We start from the raw sequence: 18,102 nt of genomic DNA, 5'->3' as shown, positions 1-18,102 counted from the left end.
GAACCCTTGTACATTGCTGGTGGAATGTAAAATGGTACAGCCACCTTGGAAAACAGTTTGTAAGTTCCTCAAAAAGTTGAACATAGAATTACTATATGACCCAGCAAGTCTACTCCTAGGTATATACCCAAGAGAATTGAAAACATATATCTATACAAAAACTTGTACACAAATGTTCATATAAGCATTATTTATAATGGTTAAAAGGTGGAAACAAGCCAAATGTCCATCAACTGATGAATGGATAAACAAAATATGGTAGATCCACACAATGGAATATTATTCAGCCATCAGAAGGAATGGAGTACTGATACATGCTACAACATGAATGAACCTTGAAAACATGTTAAATGAAAGAAACCAGACATGAAAGGCCACATATTGTATGATTCCATTTACATGCAATGTCCAGAATAGGCAAATCCATTGACACAGATCAATGGAGAGTGACTACTAATGGGAACAGGGTTTCTTTTTGGGTTGATGACATGCTCTGGAATTAGATAGTGGTGATGGGTAAATATGTGAACATACTAAAACCTACTGAATTGTACACTTTAAAAGGGTGAATTTATGGTATGTGAATTACATCTCAAAAAAAAAAAAAATCCACAGGCACGCTATAATAACCAGCGAAGAGCACTAACATGTCATCAGCAGTCATTCTTGGTGAAGTGATTATGCGTAAGTTTTCCCCATATTTATATCTTTTCTCTGATTTTCATTTTTTCTACAATTAATATATTTTATCAAAAAAATAATTTTATTTTATTTATTTCTTTTTTGTTAGGAGATCAGCCCTGTGCTAACATCTGCCAATCCTCTTTTTTTGCCAAGGAAGACTGGCCCTGGGCTAACATCCGTGCCCATCTTCCTCCACTTTATATGGGACACCGCCACAGCATGGCTTGCCAAGCAGTGCATCAGTGCACGCCCAGGATCCGAGCCGGCGAACCCCGGGCCGCCGCAGTGGAGCACGCACACTTAACCGCTTGCGCCACCAGGCCGGCCCCATGAACAATAATTTTAAAAGAGCAAAAGAATACAACTCAGAGTTCCTCAGCGCTGAGGGACTGGCGCAGAGATGAGGGGACGTATGATGGCCACAGGGCAGACCTTCAGGAGGAAGTGAGTGTGGCCCTGGGATTACCAACTCTGAATTCATTCCAAGTTCCTGGAGCAGAATTAAATCCTAAAAATTAAGATATTGGGTTATTGTTCTATACTGGGTTTAAATCCATGCCCAATGTTATAAAAATCCCAGTACGCCAGCAAATTCCCCTGGCTCATAAACTCTTGTGTCACTTCTCTCCCTCTACCCCTCCTCAGTAACTTTTCTCTGTTAGTGAAATCTGCAACTGGGGGAAGAGAAAATAGCTTGTGGTAGCAACTACAATGTGAGATTTTGAAAAGCCTATATCACAAATGCTGATAATGTTTACCTAATAGAATGTTACTTACTTTTCTTTCTGTTGGGGGAAAAAAAAACGTGCGCCTCTGTCTCACAGAGTTTTTCTTAGACGGATATTATTTACCTAATCCTCAGCCTAGGCAGTTTCTATTTTCCTACTGCATTAACTGTTTGAGTTCATGATAATAAAAATATTACAATCCCTGGTGTACGGTGCTCTGCTATTTAAAATTAGTGGGTTTTATTTAAAACAGTGGTTTACAGTTTAAAATATTGTTTTCACAAACATTATCATACTTGATTCTCACCATAATCTAATGTTGTATGTAACTGTCCCTACCGTAGGTAAGTAACCTGAGGGCCACACAGCACAGAGAAAGGAAATAGAATGAGATGACCGTGGTCTCAGCCACAGACTGCTCTTCTCAGATGCTATCTAGCATGGGGTCTGCTTGACAAACATTTATTTCTCTTTGAAGCACCATTGCCACCTGCCCCTTGGTACCAACCTTCTCTCCAGTTGGGGTCAAGACCTGTCTCTGAGTCCTGCATCACTGTCCCTCTGGTTCGTGTCTCTGCCTTTCCTTGGTGAATCCGGTGAATCCTCTTTGAAGGGGCTTGAACACCCCAGTGTGTGTACATGCTGGTTGTGTGTGTGTGTGTGTGTGGAAATGGATGGTGGGGGCTGGGGGGGTGCATAACGGGGCCCCCCTTTGTAGTGCGTGCTGCCACTTCTAGGGTCCCTTTAGGGGAGTGCAGTTTTCAAGGCAGCCGACACATCCATATCGTTTTTTTAAAAAATATTTTTAAAAATAAAATATTTCCAGATACATCAGTAAAAATATTATGAAAAAATTTCTGAAAGGGGCAGCATAAAACACCAACACGAGTGGGAGCAGAGGTGGAAAAGCGGACCACGCTGGAGAGAAAAACAGCAAGGAATCCCAGCCTCATTCTTTCTCTGAGCACTGCTGCCGTAACTACGAAGAAAATGCTTTGAGAAATTGAGACTCCCTCCCTCTGAACTAGAGCTTGGCTAAGCACACGAGCTTTGAGGTCTCTGCTGTAGTATTTGCATCTCTGAACATCCTCCGCCTCAGACATGCGGTGATCCCCCAACAGTGCACAGGACACGAGCTGGGTGCCGAGCCCTGCACTCTGCAGGGCCCGTCAGCGCCGGTAACGCAGTCTTCTTGCGCCACCTTCTGGCTATCTGATGTAATGCACGTTGCCATTTAAATCATGCCTGAAAAAATTCATACACGTATGTAAATATGTATGTCTTGAAAGTTTGGAAGGACAGATAAGAAGTTGTTAAAAAGTTATTTCCTGTGTGGTAGGATTAAGGAGATTTTCATGTTTTTGTTTATTACATTGTCCTCAATTAAGTATCATTGTGTAATCAGTTTTTAAAAAAGCAATAAAAGTTGCCTTCTGGTTTAAAAAATTATTATTCTATGATTCATTCTGGATTCATTTTTACATTTAAATCTTTGAGCTTCCTGGAATTTATTTAGTTTAAGGAATGAGTTTTAGATTTTATTTTTTTTCCGGATGGCTGACTAGTTGTCTTAACCTCTAACAACCCAAAAGTCCATCAATAGGCATCTCCTTAAATAAATTATTCTACAGCCACCCACTGGAATACCATGCAGACATGAAAAATGAGGGAGTTTTATGTTATGTGCTGATGGGACAGGTGCTCAAAACATATTATTAGGTGAAAAAAGCAATGTAGGGAACAGTTTGTGTAATATAATCTCAATGAGATTTTTAAAATATGTGCCTGATGTATGTTTCTTTTTATCTGTAATCTTGTAGATTCTTAAAAACTTTCTGGACAAATACAGAAGCATCTTAACAATGGTTTAATTGTTTCAGGAGGAAGAGAGAAGAAAGAAGAAAGGAAGGAAGGAAAGAATGTAGGAAGGAGGAAGGAAGGAAGGAAGGAAGGGAGAATGTTACTTTTCATTGTATCCCTTTGACAGTGGTTGAATTCTTTTTCATTATGTGCATGTATTACTTTTGTTTTGTTTTGTAATAAATAAAAATAATTAATTGGGACATTGACTTTTATGTGTGTGGCTTTTATATCCTTTTAAAAATCAGGTGATTTCTGGGGCCGGCCTGGTGTTGTAGGGGTTACGTTCATGCACTCTGCTTCAGTGGCCTGGGGTTCACAGGTTCGGATCCTGGGTTCTGACCTACACACTGCTCATCTAAGCCATGCTGTGGCGGCATCCCACATACAAAAATAGAGGAAGATGGGCACAGATGTTAGCTCAGAGCTAATCTTCCTCAAGTGGAAAGAGGAAGATTGGCAACAGACGTTAGCTCAGGGCCAATCTTCCTCACACACACACACACACACACACACACACACACACAAAATCAGGTGATTCCTTACAATCAATCAGTATCTGTATTTTAATTGATTCTGTTCCCTTTGATAGTTCTTCCCCCCACCAATAACAAAGTCTAAAATGTATTGAGTGCTTGCTATGAGTCAGGCACTCTTCTAATTATTGATGTTGTCATTGCTGTTGTTATCCTCATTTTCAAATGAAAACAATGAAGCAAAGAGAAGATAGGTAAGTTGCCTAACGTGATCCAGTTAGTAGGTAGCAGGGCTGCGATTTATTCCCAGACACTCAAATTCCAGAGCCAGTGGAACTTAACCACTATACCATACTGCCTTTTTGTTAAGCTTACAGAAATTAGAAGAAAACCTCAATTTTATTTATTTATGCAGTAAACATTTTCTGAATGCTTAGTATATGCCAAGTGGGAAAGCTGTTAAATGGTTTCTTGCTTTTGTTAAGGAAGGCTTCCTGGAGGAAGCACAATTGGTGCGTCATAAAGTCTCCGATGTTGCTCATGGGGTTGAGTGGCTGTAACGATGGTGGCCCCAGCAGAGCAGCAGCCAGCGAGTGTCCTTAACTGCCGGAAGGCACCGTGGAGGACTCCTGCTGAGAACAGCCACTTGCTCTCAGTGCCCCTTGCTGGTCCACTGGGGGCTGGAGTTACAAAGCCTCCTACCCTCCAGGAGGTTCAGTCTCAGGGGAACTCGCGGGCCAGTTCCGCCAGTGGGTCTGCTATTTGAGGGAAGCAGAGAACGTTAGTGTGTTGTCTTCAATATAGGGAAGCGGAGACGTGGAAAAACACAATTCTTAAAGTTATTTGTTAACTCATGTCAAAGATTTACTTAACTCATTAATGAGGGAACCAGGAAGAAGACAAAAGAGTTGCTTTGAAGAGCATTTGAGAAACAGGGATTTATACAGTCAATAAGAAAAGGAAAGCCAAAATAAGATTGCTAATTTAGATACGAGACTGGTCAACATTCTAGGACAATAAAACCAAAATACCTTTGTGGTTAGCCTCTCTATTGGGCAATAAAACCTTATTGTTTTATCAACTTCTGCCAGTTAACCACTAACCCCACAGGACTGTGTCTACATCTTTGTCTGTTGTAGATTATTTATCAAATACACTGTGACAATCAAGTTACCTTCTCTGGGAAAGTCAGATGAGCGTCAAGCAGGCTTCTTAGACAATCTCTAGAATGATACCGAAAAAACAAGCAATCCGCATTTTACCTTGTCCAAATTTGGAGGAATTCTCCTTTCACAGAAGGGATGAACTCCTCTGGCTTTGGGGATAAGCTACCTGGACAACTTAGTAGCCAAACAACCTTGAACAAGCCACTAGCCTTCTCTGGACATCAGGTTCCTTGTCCATAAAATGGGAATGATAATGCTATGATAGTACTTATTTCTCCCATGTGAAGGAATGTAGAGCTATAAGATGGGGCTCACTTTTTTAAATTATTCAAATTCTGCCTGAGAATTGTTAGTTAATACTTGCAAATTGTCTTCTGGGTTTACGCTTGACCAGCATGAGACTGGGAGTGAGGGTCGGTACCAACAAGAGTCAGACACAGCCCAGACGGCTAGCTCGAGGAGAGAAGCAGAGACTTGAGAGCGAGTCTTGGGACCTGGGAGAAGGAGAAGGGCTGAGGAAGTGAGGAGGCAGGATCTTGAGGTATTAGCCAGGGTGGGTGAACAAAGACAGTTTAAATGGTCCACTTGGATATAGCAGTGAACCGACTGTTACAGACAGAATGATAGGTGACGTGATTACTAATACATAAAATATAATCGTTAAATCTTAGTAACCATGAAAATAGCTTCTAGACATTTGTCTTTTGTTGTTCTCTGCACTTTCTGTCATTTTGCTTTACCCTCATTCACCTCTGAGGTAGACAGAACAGGTGTTATCCCACGAGACTGAGAGCTTCACATGGTCATCTACTTCTGTCCCTCACACAGTTCTCTGCACACCGAGGCCCTTTGGAAAAGGACTTGAGAGAAGCATGACCTCGCCCCTTGTCCCCCACCACGCCCTCGGAATAGATGTGGTTGATGAACCTGAACATCTGCCATATTGAGATGATGACAACATGACACCCCTGTTCCATTACTTTGAGACTTTTCAGAGTCAGGAAGAAGCTGCCCATGAAGCCAGCCAACTCCTCCCTCTGGACATCTTCAGTGCTAGTTTTTAGGTTCTGATCGGTACTGAAGCACGCACCATGAGGCCCACTTCTCAAGAGCCCCAAATAAAGGGGCGGGAGTGATGAACAGGTGACTGAGCTCTGCCCAGTACTTCCAGGCCAGGCAGGGCAGCCCGAGATGAGGCACCGTCTCCTGTCAGGGCTCCATGTGGCATCTGAGGCACAGCGGTGACATCCTCATGCCCTCCTTAGAGGTGGAAATTACGGAGAGTAAGAGGGAGAGGTCTCCTTGGCCCTCTATGACTTTTTGCCTCTCCTTCCTTCCTCCCTTCCTTTTTCCTTCTCTGCTGCTGTCTCAGGCTTCCAGGGATCCCAAACTGGGACACCCCACTGGTTACCCTCACTGTATAGAAGGAGCCCCCCGCCCCAACAGGGGCCCCACCTGTTCTTAGAGGGTGTGGCTAGTGCAAGGATGAGTGGGTGGAATAGGTCTCATCTCTGTCCCATCTCGTTCTCCCCATCTCTAGCCTTTTTCCAATTTGAACCAACCCTCTAACAATGAACCTTATTCATAATGTGCTTCTCGCTTGGTAGAACGCTGTTCCATCTGCCTCACACCAACAAGTCTCGTTGGGCAGATGTGGCGCCCGTTTGATAATTAGAGACCGAAGCTCCAGGAGGTTGGTATAGAGTCTCACATGAGGTTAGCATCTGGCTGCAACAGGATTCCTCTCATTCCAGTGTTCCTTCCAGAGCCCTCCAGATTGGCAGCCCCTGCCCCAGGGACATGGACTCCATCTCCCCCTTCCTTCCCACTCTTGACTCTATCCACAATACAAAGGCTGTTCGGGGTACAATGAGGCCTCCTGAGTGGAAAACGGGTCTTTCCTCAAGGCTGACTCCCCAGGCTCCCCCACCACATCATCTTGCCGCGCAGCCAGGATCCAGCCCCACAGGAGGCCTGAGCCTGGGCTGGAGAGAGGCTCCCAGGGAGGAGGAGAAAGGTGAGAGCCAGTAGAGGAGGAGTGTGAGGCTGCCCTGCGGCACTGCAGAGAACTTGGCAGCTGCGTGTGAACACGAACTTTGCTGGAAGGAGAGGGAAGCCCTGCCAGTCACACCAAGCCCCTCCCTGCTCTCCCACTAAGGTGCCATTTTGCCAACTCTCCCAGTCCTTCATGCAACAATCCCAGCAGTGGGGCTGGGACTGTGTTTGCCATCACTCGGGGTCAACAAAATTGGTCAGCTGATGTGCCTGGGGGGTCGAGCTGAATCTGGGATGTTAGGGAAAGAGGTGTCAGGACTCCACACTTGTCCTAGAGGATTCTACCTCACCCTGGTCAGTAGGTAGCAGGAGAGGCAAAGGCCGCTCCACAGAAGATGCTGGTTCAGTGAAAACACGCCGGTTCAGTGAAAAGACGCCTACTGACGCCTGAGCGGTGTCACCCCGTTCCTGTTTCACAGTGTCCTGGGGAAAACTGGGAATGAATGTGAGTAAACCAAGCACAGTTTGGTTCTTTACTCCTTATTCATTTCTGGTCTGCTCCTTTCTCACTCCATCCTCAACGGGCTCTTTCTGCATCTGTCAAATAGCTCTAGGCCTTCCTCCCTGCCAAACTCAGTCTTTTATGGATGTACATACCGGAGACTTCCAAACCACAGTTTAGAAGTGATCTGGGGAGAAAGGAGCTGTGAGGAGTGAGCCTGGGAATGGTGGCAGCGACGGGCTGCCCCCGCTTTACCCTGTCCCGCTCTCTGCGGGAGGCTGTTTGAGTTGGGCAGAAGCCAATCAGATGCGCTGGATCAGGGTGTCCTGGCTGAAGAGACAGGCAGCTGTTTGTCTTCTCTCCTCGGTCTTTCTCTCTGGGAGGGAGAGGGAAGGGCTTAGGAACAAGGATGGAGCGGACAGGGAAAAGACAGTCAATCAAATCCTTAAAGAGTACCAGTGAGGTGGGCTCCCTGTTATTAGAAACAGCCCCAGTGAAAACCCGGCAGCCTATCTGACCTGGAGAGTCGAGGAGAGCAGCGGAAGAGGAGTTAGCAGAAGCAGCAGCAAGTTCTAAGCTTGACTCAACAACTGTGTCTGTGTGGGCAAGTCGCCTTCTCCTCCATGTCCTCTTCTTCGTCTGGTAGCTGAGGAAGCTAAGCATCCTGAGGTCCCCTCCAGTTCTGAAAGCGGATGATTCTAATAATACGAAGCTACTCACGTGAGACCGGAGAGAAAAGAAGGCTGAGAGGCAATCTGACGCTGGGAATGTTTCTAAATGACTATTTACGGAGGGAGTCCTCCCTTGGCACTGATAGCAAACAAAAGGAAATGCGCTTATTCTGAGTATTGGAAATGTTCGACTTCTTGATCCGGGGGTGTTAGTTCCATGGTGTGCACACATGTAAAAATGTATTGAGCTATATTAAGATCTCTGCTCTTTGTTGTATGTAAATTATACCTCATTAGAAAGCTTTAAAAATGAGCTTAAACTCCAGCAGGATTTCAGACTTCAGAAAGAACTTCTTAAAAAGGGGGACTTCAGAGAAGTGAATTTCCACCCCAGTTGGTTAAGGATCTCCCTTCTCTTGAGAACTTTAAGATTATCCATCTGTTCTGAAGGTGGAAGTGGGGAACTAGGGAACAAATAAGATGACCTCTTTCTTGGAGAGCTTTCCAAAGTCCCTCCATCCCCGGAAATTACCACGTCCCTTCCTATGGACAGAAAAATCCTGCTTGCTGTCTAATTTCCATCTCTTCTATTGCAATTCTAACCGCTCACTCTGCCCTCCGTGGAGCCCAGCCATCCCCTTAGCCTCACACAAAATCTCTTTAGAGCATTGAAGCTTGGGCTATTGAGAGGGGACCCCATTTCAACCTTCTCACCAACCCTTCTCTCTCCCTCATCCCATTCCCTACTCCTCAGGATGTCAGTTCCTGTTCTGAGCCCGCCCCCATCCAGGCCCTTTTTCCGGTGGTATGTGCCAGCCGGTCCTGCATCCCACATCCCCAGCTGTTGACATTTCGTACCCACAGGATAAAGAAAGGGCCCCTGTTATTCAACAATAGGGGAAAAGACGGAGACAATGGGAAATTGTGCTTCCGACGGGGTGGGGACAGAGAAGGAAAGGACAGACAGACGGACAGACAGTGGGGCTGGGTAGAAGGGCTCAGGTTTCTCGAAGCAGCTGGAGGTCCTGGAAGTCTGGTTCCCACCTTGAGAGCCTCTTCCCATAGGCAATGCGCACCCAGGCACAGGAGGGCAGAGGTGAGGACTTTGTCAGGGGAGGGGAAGGGGCGCTGCTTAGATGAGGCCCATATGGAAAAATGGAGGTGGATGGAGATTGACAGCTTTGGATCTTTAAGCCTTATTTGCAATTCATCCCCACACCCATCGGTCCAACATCCTCATACCCGCCAATCAATCCACCCCTTCTCTGGTCCAAGAGCATCTAGAGGAAACGAGGCCCTCTTCCAGGTAATTATTCCTGGGTTGCCTTCTTTACTCCATCCCCCTTCATGGGTCCCCACTCCTCATCCCGAGCCCAGTGTCCTCCCCTGGGAGCAGGACAGAGGGCGCCACAGATAAAGTGCCGGGTCACAGGGCTGGACACCGGTCACTTAGCCCAGCCTAGTGGAGTGACGGGTGGGAGAGTTCTTGGCACTTTGGCATCTTCTGTGAGCTCAGGACAGAAGCCTTTCCTCAAGGGTGCAAAAGGAGCCACCAACTGATCAGATGCTCAAGTCCCTGAGCTCTAAGGTGCTTGGACCTCCCAGGGACCCAGGTGACTCCTTCATCTGGAACCTCTTCCTCCAGCAGGACGACCAGCTGCCAATCATTGCTTCCTCCATCTCTGTGAAGAGACCGGCTTCTAACAGGTAAGACTGGAGCTGTTGGCCACTCTCATTCTCTGTAAGGGGTATGAGGAAGATACATGTGCGCCTGATTTGATGCTTTGAAATAGAGAAATATAGATCAGTGATTAAGAGCTTGAGCCTCACTATCAAATCCGGATTCAAATCCCAGCAAACCTTGCCTCTTACTAGCAGTGTGACCTCACTCATGTTTCCTAAAGTCTGCACACCTCTGAGCAGGTAGAGAATGGAATTCATAATCGTTCCTACTTCACAGGATTGCTGAGAGGAGTAAATATAAAAGTATACATGTAAAGTGCTCAGAGCAGTTTCAGGCATACTAAACTCTAAATTTGTGAGTGCTGGCTGTCATTGCTGCTGGTCCCTCAGTCAATCTCGGTTCCCGCCATTACCCTGCTTACCAGGTTCTCCCCAACAGAAGTGGTTCTCTCGCTCACGTCCCTGTCCCAGATACTTTCCCTTTTAACCATTGGGAAGTCCTTTCTGTGCCTAACCCCCATTTCTCCCACTGCAAGCTCCTCTTTGGCCTTCACTTGTGGGAAGACAGAACTCAGCTCCTTAGCTTTCTGACTCCCCCTCAGTGTTTCCTCCCTTTCCCCATGTCCCAGCTCTCCTTCCCAGAAGCCCTTAATGTGAACTCATTTGTTAACTCACACACATTTATTTAACACCTACTGTGTACCAGAAAATATGCTAGGAGCTGCAAATAATACCTAACACATACCCAGCACTTACTACACAGCAGACACTATTTTAAGATTATTTCATCTAATCCTCACAACTGCCCAGTGAGGTAGGTGTGTATTATTATCCACATTTTACTGATGAAGACACTGAGGCAGAGAGAGGTTAAATAACTCATTCAGTCATGCAATTAAGAAGTGGAGGAATCAGATTTAGAAAATGACTAAAGCTGGGTTAAGGGGACCTCAGTCCAATTTTTTTAAATGGTCAAGGTGATAAAGAACAGATACAATGAAGAAGCAGGAAAAATCAACTACTGAAATAGACAATTGTGTTTGAAATCATTTTTTTAACTCTATAATTTTATATTTCATAACTTTATAATTACTAGAAACCTCATTGATATAATCTACATATACATATTTTCTACTTTCAAATTCATGCTGTTAATTTAGCTGCTAATAAAAGTACTTCTAAGAATAAAAAGTCCCCAGTCCAGTGCAGTAGGAGAAGCAGATGAGCAGATCACAGTGCACTGCAATGTGGCGGAGTCGGGGGAGAGGAAAGGTTTCCCAGAGGAGGTGAGGCCCAAGGTGATGCCCGTGAGGAGGAGATAAGAGCGAACTTGGACTGTGGAGCCAGAAGTCCAACATGTCTGGAGCACAGTGCAGGGGCACAGGGGGTGGGGGCGATGTTGGAGGTGCAGGGGGAGGCTGGATTGCAGAGAGCCTTGGAAGCCGTCGTTGAGAGACTGGACTATATCCTCAGGGCAACAGGGAGCTGCTGTTTTAGGCAGGAGAGTAACAAGATCAGATTTACTCTGGCTTCAGATGGAGAATGGGTGCTGGGAGATGATAGAGATCGGAGCTGGAGATCCAATGGCAGGACTTGGGAAGTAGCTCTTGTGAGGAGAAGGGGACAGAGAGAGGAGGTGCTAAATCAGGACCAGCTGCCTGAAGGGACGTGTGAGAGGAAGAGGGATGGGCCCAGGAGGTCTGGGCGGGGGGAGGGTTTGTTACTGCCCCTCCCCTTAGCATCTTCCTTTTGCCACCAACATCAGCCCCTTTCTCTGCCCCCATGGCTTCCAGCTGGACAGTCCCCTCTGAGGAACTCCTGATGGGAGTTCATCTCCAACCCTGCCCCCCCATTCCCTTAGTCCTAAGGAGTCCCCACCCTTTGTGCCCTGCAGACGGTGCTGGGCTGACTCCCCATCATGCCAGGCTGGCTCACTCTCCCCACACTCTGCCACTTCCTTCTCCCTTGGGCCTTCACCATCTTCCAGGGAGCCCTGGGGGACCCGGGTAAGACCTCAGCCCAGCCCGAAATCTGGGGAACAGTGGGGGAGGGGCTCCAGGTGTGGGAAAGGCAGCTGTCAGAGGGACACAGGGAGTGAGAGGCATTGCTGAGTGGGCAATGGAGGAGAGGGTGGGGGAGCCTGGGGATCAGGGTCTGGATGGGCAGTGAGGGTCAGGGGGTTCCTGCCACTGTGGCCCCCTCTGCTCAGCACCCCACCCTGGCCCCCACTACCTCCTGCCCCCCATCCACGAGGTCATTCACTCTCGTCGTGGGGCCACGACCACGCTGCCCTGCGTTCTGGGCACCCCGCCTCCCAGCTACAAGGTCCGCTGGAGCAAAGTGGAGCCAGGGGAGCTCCAGGAAACGCCGATCCTCATCACCAACGGGCCGCTCGCGCGGGGTTACGGGCCCCTCGGGGGGCGCGCCAGGATGCGGAGGGGGCATCGGCTAGACGCCTCCCTGGTCATCGCGGGCGTGCGCCTGGAGGACGAGGGCAGGTACCGCTGTGAGCTCATCAACGGCATCGAGGACGAGAGCGTGGCGCTGACCCTGAGCCTGGAGGGTGAGGCCCTTCGGTTCCCGCCCCGCGCCTCTCCTGCCGCCTCATCTCGGGTCTCCCAGGGCTTCTCCCGCAGCATCTGCCCCGCCCGCTCCCGGGGTCCCCCCAGCCTTCTCTCCTTGGCTGCGCGGTTCCCTCCCCTCCCCGTCTGCCGGCCCTCCCCAGGCTGTCCGCCACTCCCCAGGTGTGGTGTTTCCGTACCAGCCCAGCCGGGGCCGGTACCAGTTCAATTACTACGAGGCGAAGCAGGCGTGCGAGGAGCAGGACGGACGCCTGGCCACCTACGCCCAGCTGTACCAGGGTGAGCCGAACCCGGGCACCGCCCAGGCCCTCTCCGGGCTATCACATGGGCCCCAGCGGAGGTGAGCTCGGGGTCTGGCTCCCGCCTGCGACGCCTCTAATCCCCCCGACACTCCCCCCTCCGCCATCTCCCGCCAGCGTGGACCGAGGGTCTGGACTGGTGTAACGCGGGCTGGCTGCTCGAGGGCTCCGTGCGCTACCCTGTGCTCACGGCGCGCGCTCCGTGCGGCGGCCGAGGTCGGCCCGGGATCCGCAGCTACGGGCCCCGCGACCGGAAGCGCGACCGCTACGACGCCTTCTGCTTCACCTCGGCACTGGCAGGTGAGGGGCGCGGCGAGCGACCCCGGACGGGGCGGAGCCTGAGGGCTGGGAAGGAGGGGGACCCAGCGTGCGAACGAGGCGGGGCGGGGCGAGCGAGGCTACGACGGGAACTTGGGGCGGGGTCTGAAGAATGGGGCGGGGAAAGTAGAACGCAGGAGGCTTGAGGTCAGGGGCCGCTTCCCAGGCTCACCGAAGCACCGCTCCCTCCATCACTGCGCCCACCCAGGCCCCAGCCCGCCTCCCGCAACCCCGCTCACACTCCCTGCCTCCATACTCCCACTCCTCCTGCGCAATCTCGGTCCCGCCCCTCCACAGCCTACCCCCCGACTCGGCTCCCTGGGAATCTGAATCCCCGCCGCACCCTGCCCTGCCCGGCTGTTGGCCAGTCGGTGACCCGCTCTGGTCCCCAGGCCACGTGTTCTTCGTGCCCGGGCGGCTGACGCTGTCTGAAGCCCACGCGGCGTGCCGGCGGCGCGGGGCCGTGGTGGCCAAGGTCGGGCACCTCTACGCCGCCTGGAAGTTCTCGGGGCTGGACCAGTGCGACGGCGGCTGGCTGGCGGACGGCAGCGTGCGCTTCCCCATCACCACGCCGCGGCCGCGCTGCGGGGGCCTCCCGGATCCCGGAGTGCGCAGCTTCGGCTTCCCCAGACCCCAGCAGGCGGCCTACGGGACCTACTGCTACTCCGAGTAGCCGCCCACCGCACCCCCTCCAGCGCGCGGGACAAAGCCTGGGAGTCGTGGCGAGGTCTTTCGCCGCCCCTTTCCCACGAGCCTCCCTTCCCGCCAGACAAGGAGCAGCCCCTTCTGACCCGCGTTCCCGGCCGAGGGCTGCGGGCAGCGGATCCCGGCTGGCCGGGCTTAGGGGAGGGAGTTGGTGGCGCCCCCGGTGGCGGGGTGTGCGGGTACTACACTCGGACCCGCGCATCGAGGACCCGCGGCGGTTCTCGTGCCGCCAGCAGACCAAGCAGCCACTGCTAGGGGGCAGAATGGGCGCCCAGGGGGCATTAACTGACCTCTGTATACTGCAATAAAATAACTCGGGGACTTTTTGTGTTGGGTGAAGCTGTAAGCGCAGAGAGGCATGGGGAGTGAGGGGGATGATCTTGGACCCAGAGTGCTGACTGCCCGGCTAGGAAGACAGAGTAAGAGGAGGGGCTACTGCCGCTGAGGAGTGAGCCAGCAGGAGAGTGGAGATTAAGCGGAGAGGGCACCAAAAGGCCGAAGGAGAGTTGGCGACACCGTGGGCGGCCTGGCCTCAGACAGACGAGGGAGAACCCAGCGGTGTTGTTTCGCCAGGCACCACGCGGGGGCGCCACACGCTCACCTAAGATTACTCTAGATCAAATCCGCCAGGAGCGCTCCAAACCCCCAGGCCTACCCTCTGGGCACCACAGAACAAATGTAAGACGGACCTAAACATATTTCAAAAGCTGTTTGTATCCTGCCAGTCTCCCAGAAGGGTTTGCAGGACTGCTAGAAAAGTAAAACCATTGCTACAATTGACAGGAAATTAACCCTGCGGAAGGAGGAGGAGGCGAACACCAATACCAACAAGGTCACTGCAGAGTTGATACTTCAGGCTGACTGTGCATTCGGTTTAACGTTCACCACCACCATGGCCGCCAAGGCAAAAGGGGAAACTGGACCAGTAACATTCTTAACATCGGGCTAGAGGAAACATACTAGTAATTCGAGACAAACTGTAGTGTCATTAATCCGTTTTTCTTTACAATATATATATTCTATTCAAGCAATCTACACCACAAAAAACCTGGGCTGGAGAGTAGTAATGACTGGAGCGAAGGGTATGAACATTCCAATGGCCCTTGATACGTGTTGTAAAATTGCTTTCCAAGAGGGTTCTTGCTGTAATTGCTAAAGAGAATTCATCCCGTGGGACTTTATGTAAGGACAGAGAATGATTGAATGAGCACCATCTTCAATAACCCTTATATAGCAAATGAAATCTTTGTGCCATTTCCTAAGCTTTGGTTTTCTCATCTTGGTCATGGGATAGTAATATCTGCCTCCTGAGTTTTTTGTGGGGAGTAACTGATACAATGCAGGTACTGGGTGGTACATGCCTGGTACACATAGAAGGCACTCAGTAAGTGGTACCTATAGTAATTAATGATTATTATTATAACAATAATAACAGAACAATAATAATTATTATTCAGGTTCTTACCAGGTAGCCCGTAGGATTGATTGCTGTATGGCACTATTTTAGTCAAGATGAGCTAAATTATACTGTGATAACAAATGACTTCCAAATCTCAGTGGCTTAGAATGACAAAGGTTTATTTCTCACTCAGGCTACATATGTATTGTGCTCAACAAGTGGGCTCTTCTCATTCCAGTTATTCAGGGACGCAGGCTGATAGAGCAGCCACCATGTCCAATGCCATCAATCACCATGCCAGAATGGAAAAATAAAAAGAGCTCTGGAGGGTCTTACACAAGCAATCAATAGCTACAGCCCAGAAGGGACACCTGTCCCTTGTGTTCACAATTCATTCTCCAGAACTAATCACATGGCTCCGCTCAACCACAAGGGGGCAGGAAAGAGCAATCCTGCTCAAGCCTAGAAGTGGAACTGGAAATGTTTGATGAACAGCATCAGCACCAACATCTACACAAGCATCACTCTAGAGGGCAGTCTAGATTCTGAGATATACTGGTAGTCACCCACTCCCGCACTGCTCTTCTGGGTTTTCTAAGTTCTGACCTACTCTGGAGCCAGAGACTCAGAAAGCCAAGATCCTGGGCCCAGCAGCTCAGCCTGCAGGAAGATGGCTTCTCTTCTCTTCAGTATGATGCCTCAGCCTTTGTCAAGAGACCATATGAGAAATGGTCATGGGAGGAGCTTTCCATTTGCTACAAAGCTCTATTTCTTCACCCATAAAGACACATGACCACTAATTCTTACAACTACTCCCCATATTGCTATTCCTGCTTTATGGGTTGTTTTTTTTTTGTGAGGAAGATTAGCTCTGAGCTGACATCTGTTGCCAATCCTACTCTTTTTACTGAGGAAGATTGGCCCTGGGCTAACATCCAATGCCCATCTTCCTGTACTTTATATGTGGGACACCTGCCACAGCATGGCTTGATAAGCGGTGAGTAGGCCCGCACCTGGGATCCAAACCCGTGAACCCTGGGCTGCCAAAGCAGAGCACGTGAACTTAACTACTATGCCACCGGGTCAGCCCCTACTATTTTTTTTTTCATCAAACGTACACAAAAATAGAGAGACTGGTATAATGAACCACTTCTTCCAGCTTGAACACTTCAGAATTCTATCCATCTTATTTTATGAATCCCTTCACTTGTGTTTGTTTTTGCTACAGTATTTTAAAGTAAATCCCAGACAGCCTATCATTTCACCTGTAATTTCTCAGTATGTATTTCTAATATATAGTGACTTTTAAAAATAACCATAATTCCATCATCACATTCCCCCAACAAAATTAAATTAATTTTATCTAATATTTAGTTCATGATCAATTTCCCCTGAATGTCTGAAAAATACAATTTTATAGTCAATTTGCTCAAGCCAGGATCCAACTAAGGTCTATAGATTGCATTTGATTAATTTTTTGGTTAATTTTTTAAAGTATCTTTTAAGCTATAATACTTCTTCCTCTTTCATTTTACCTATGCCATTTTGTTTGTTTGTTCAAGAAACTGGGTCATTTTCTTGTCAATTTTCTCACATTCTAGATTTGGCTGAGTGGATCCTTGCAGTGTTATTTAACATATTCCTCTGCCCCCTGTAATTATATTTAGAAGTTTGATTAAATTTGCATTTACTTTTTTTCCAGGAATATTTTATACATGACACTGTACACTTCCTCTTTCATCACATCAGGAGGCACATGGTGGCTGGTTGTTGTACTAAAATGGTGATGCTGAGGTTTATCAGTAAATTCAGGTAGTGTCAGTCTGACTCATTCATTATCAAGTTCCTCACTGTATTTTCCTATGGCTTCTGTAACAAATTACCACAAACTTGGTGGCTTAAGACAACAGAAATTTATTCTTTTACCGTTCTGCAGGCCAGAAGTCCAAACTCAAGGCGTCGGCAGTGTCACACTCCTTCTGGAGACTCTAAGGAGAATTTTTTCTTGCCTCTTCCATCTTCTGGTGGCTGGTGGCATTCCTTGGCGTCTTTGGCTGCATCACTCCAATCTCTGCCTCTGTGGTTCCGTTGCCTCCTCCTCTTCACATATCTGTGTCTTCTCCTCTTCTCTCATAAGGACACCTGTCACTGGATTTACCCCACCTGGCTAATTCAGAATGATCTTATCTCAAAACGATTAACTGAATTTAGGGAATGAATTCAGGTAATGAATTACTGCAAAGACACTTTTTCCAAACAAGTTAACATTCACAGATTTTGGGGATTAGAACACGGATATATTTATTTGCGGCCACCATTCAACCCACTACACCCAACAACTTTTTATCTAATGGCTACTGATGATCATTGTCTAGAGCCATTATTTCATTATCTCATTAGCAAAATGGAGATTTTCTAATTTTGTCATTCCTCCTTCATTTATTAGCTGTGAATCATCTATAAAGAAAAATTTCCCTCATCAACTGTGTTGTTATTCTGATATATAACCCCTTCGGGAAAGATAGGATTAATGCTTGATTCTCTTCCATTTGTCTTAGATGGGTGCTATGGAATGAATGTTTGTGTCCCCCCAAAATTCATATGTTAAAACCCTAATCCCTAATGTGATGGTTTTTGGAGATGGGGCCTTTGGGAGGTAATTAGGTCATGCGAGTGGAGCCCTCATGATGGGATTAGTGCCCTTAGAAGAGACTCGGAGAGCTTCTTCCTCTCTGCTCTCCACCATGTGAGAATACAATGAGAAGACAGCCATCTGCAAACCAGGAAGCGGGTTCTCTCCAGACACCAGATCTGCCGGCCTCTAGCACTGTGAGAAATAAACGTTTGGGGCCGGCCCCGTGGCTTAGCGGTTGGGTGCGTGCGCTCCGCTGCCGGCGGCCCGGGTTCGGATCCCGGGTGCGCACCGAGGCACCACTCCTCCAGCCATGCTGAGGCCGCGTCCCACATACAGCAACTAGAAGGATGTGCAGCTATGACAGACAGCTATGTACTGGGGCTTTGGGGGAAAAATAAA

At 48.5% G+C, this 18,102-nt stretch overlaps 1 protein-coding gene across 1 annotated transcript; it reads left to right on the top strand.

Moving 5' to 3' along the window:
* The first annotated feature begins 11,665 nt into the window (after positions 1 to 11,665).
* On the top strand, positions 11,666 to 13,823 carry HAPLN2 (hyaluronan and proteoglycan link protein 2). Its single transcript, XM_014792002.2, has 5 exons — positions 11,666 to 11,771; positions 11,975 to 12,328; positions 12,510 to 12,626; positions 12,764 to 12,946; positions 13,357 to 13,823. The coding sequence occupies exons 1-5, from the start codon at positions 11,684 to 11,686 to the stop codon at positions 13,635 to 13,637; spliced, it is 1,023 nt and encodes a 340-aa protein (XP_014647488.1). The 5' UTR covers positions 11,666 to 11,683; the 3' UTR covers positions 13,638 to 13,823.
* Positions 13,824 to 18,102: the final 4,279 nt, after the last annotated feature.

Source organism: Ceratotherium simum, chromosome 2, assembly GCF_057802395.1.
Source record: "Ceratotherium simum simum isolate JZ-2026a chromosome 2, ASM5780239v1, whole genome shotgun sequence".
Lineage (NCBI taxonomy): Eukaryota > Metazoa > Chordata > Mammalia > Perissodactyla > Rhinocerotidae > Ceratotherium > Ceratotherium simum.
The sequence above is the reverse complement of the archived record's forward strand: the minus strand, read 5'-3'. Positions and strand labels throughout refer to the sequence as shown.

Excerpts from the sequence above, each read along its gene's own strand:
- HAPLN2 (XM_014792002.2), top strand. The coding sequence starts at position 11,684 with ATGCCAGGCTGGCTCACTCTCCCCACACTCTGCCACTTCCTTCTCCCT. Across the intron at positions 11,772-11,974 it reads GGGAGCCCTGGGGGACCCGG|CACCCCACCCTGGCCCCCAC; the intron begins GTAAGACCTCAG and ends CCCTCTGCTCAG. Across the intron at positions 12,627-12,763 it reads CTACGCCCAGCTGTACCAGG|CGTGGACCGAGGGTCTGGAC; the intron begins GTGAGCCGAACC and ends ATCTCCCGCCAG.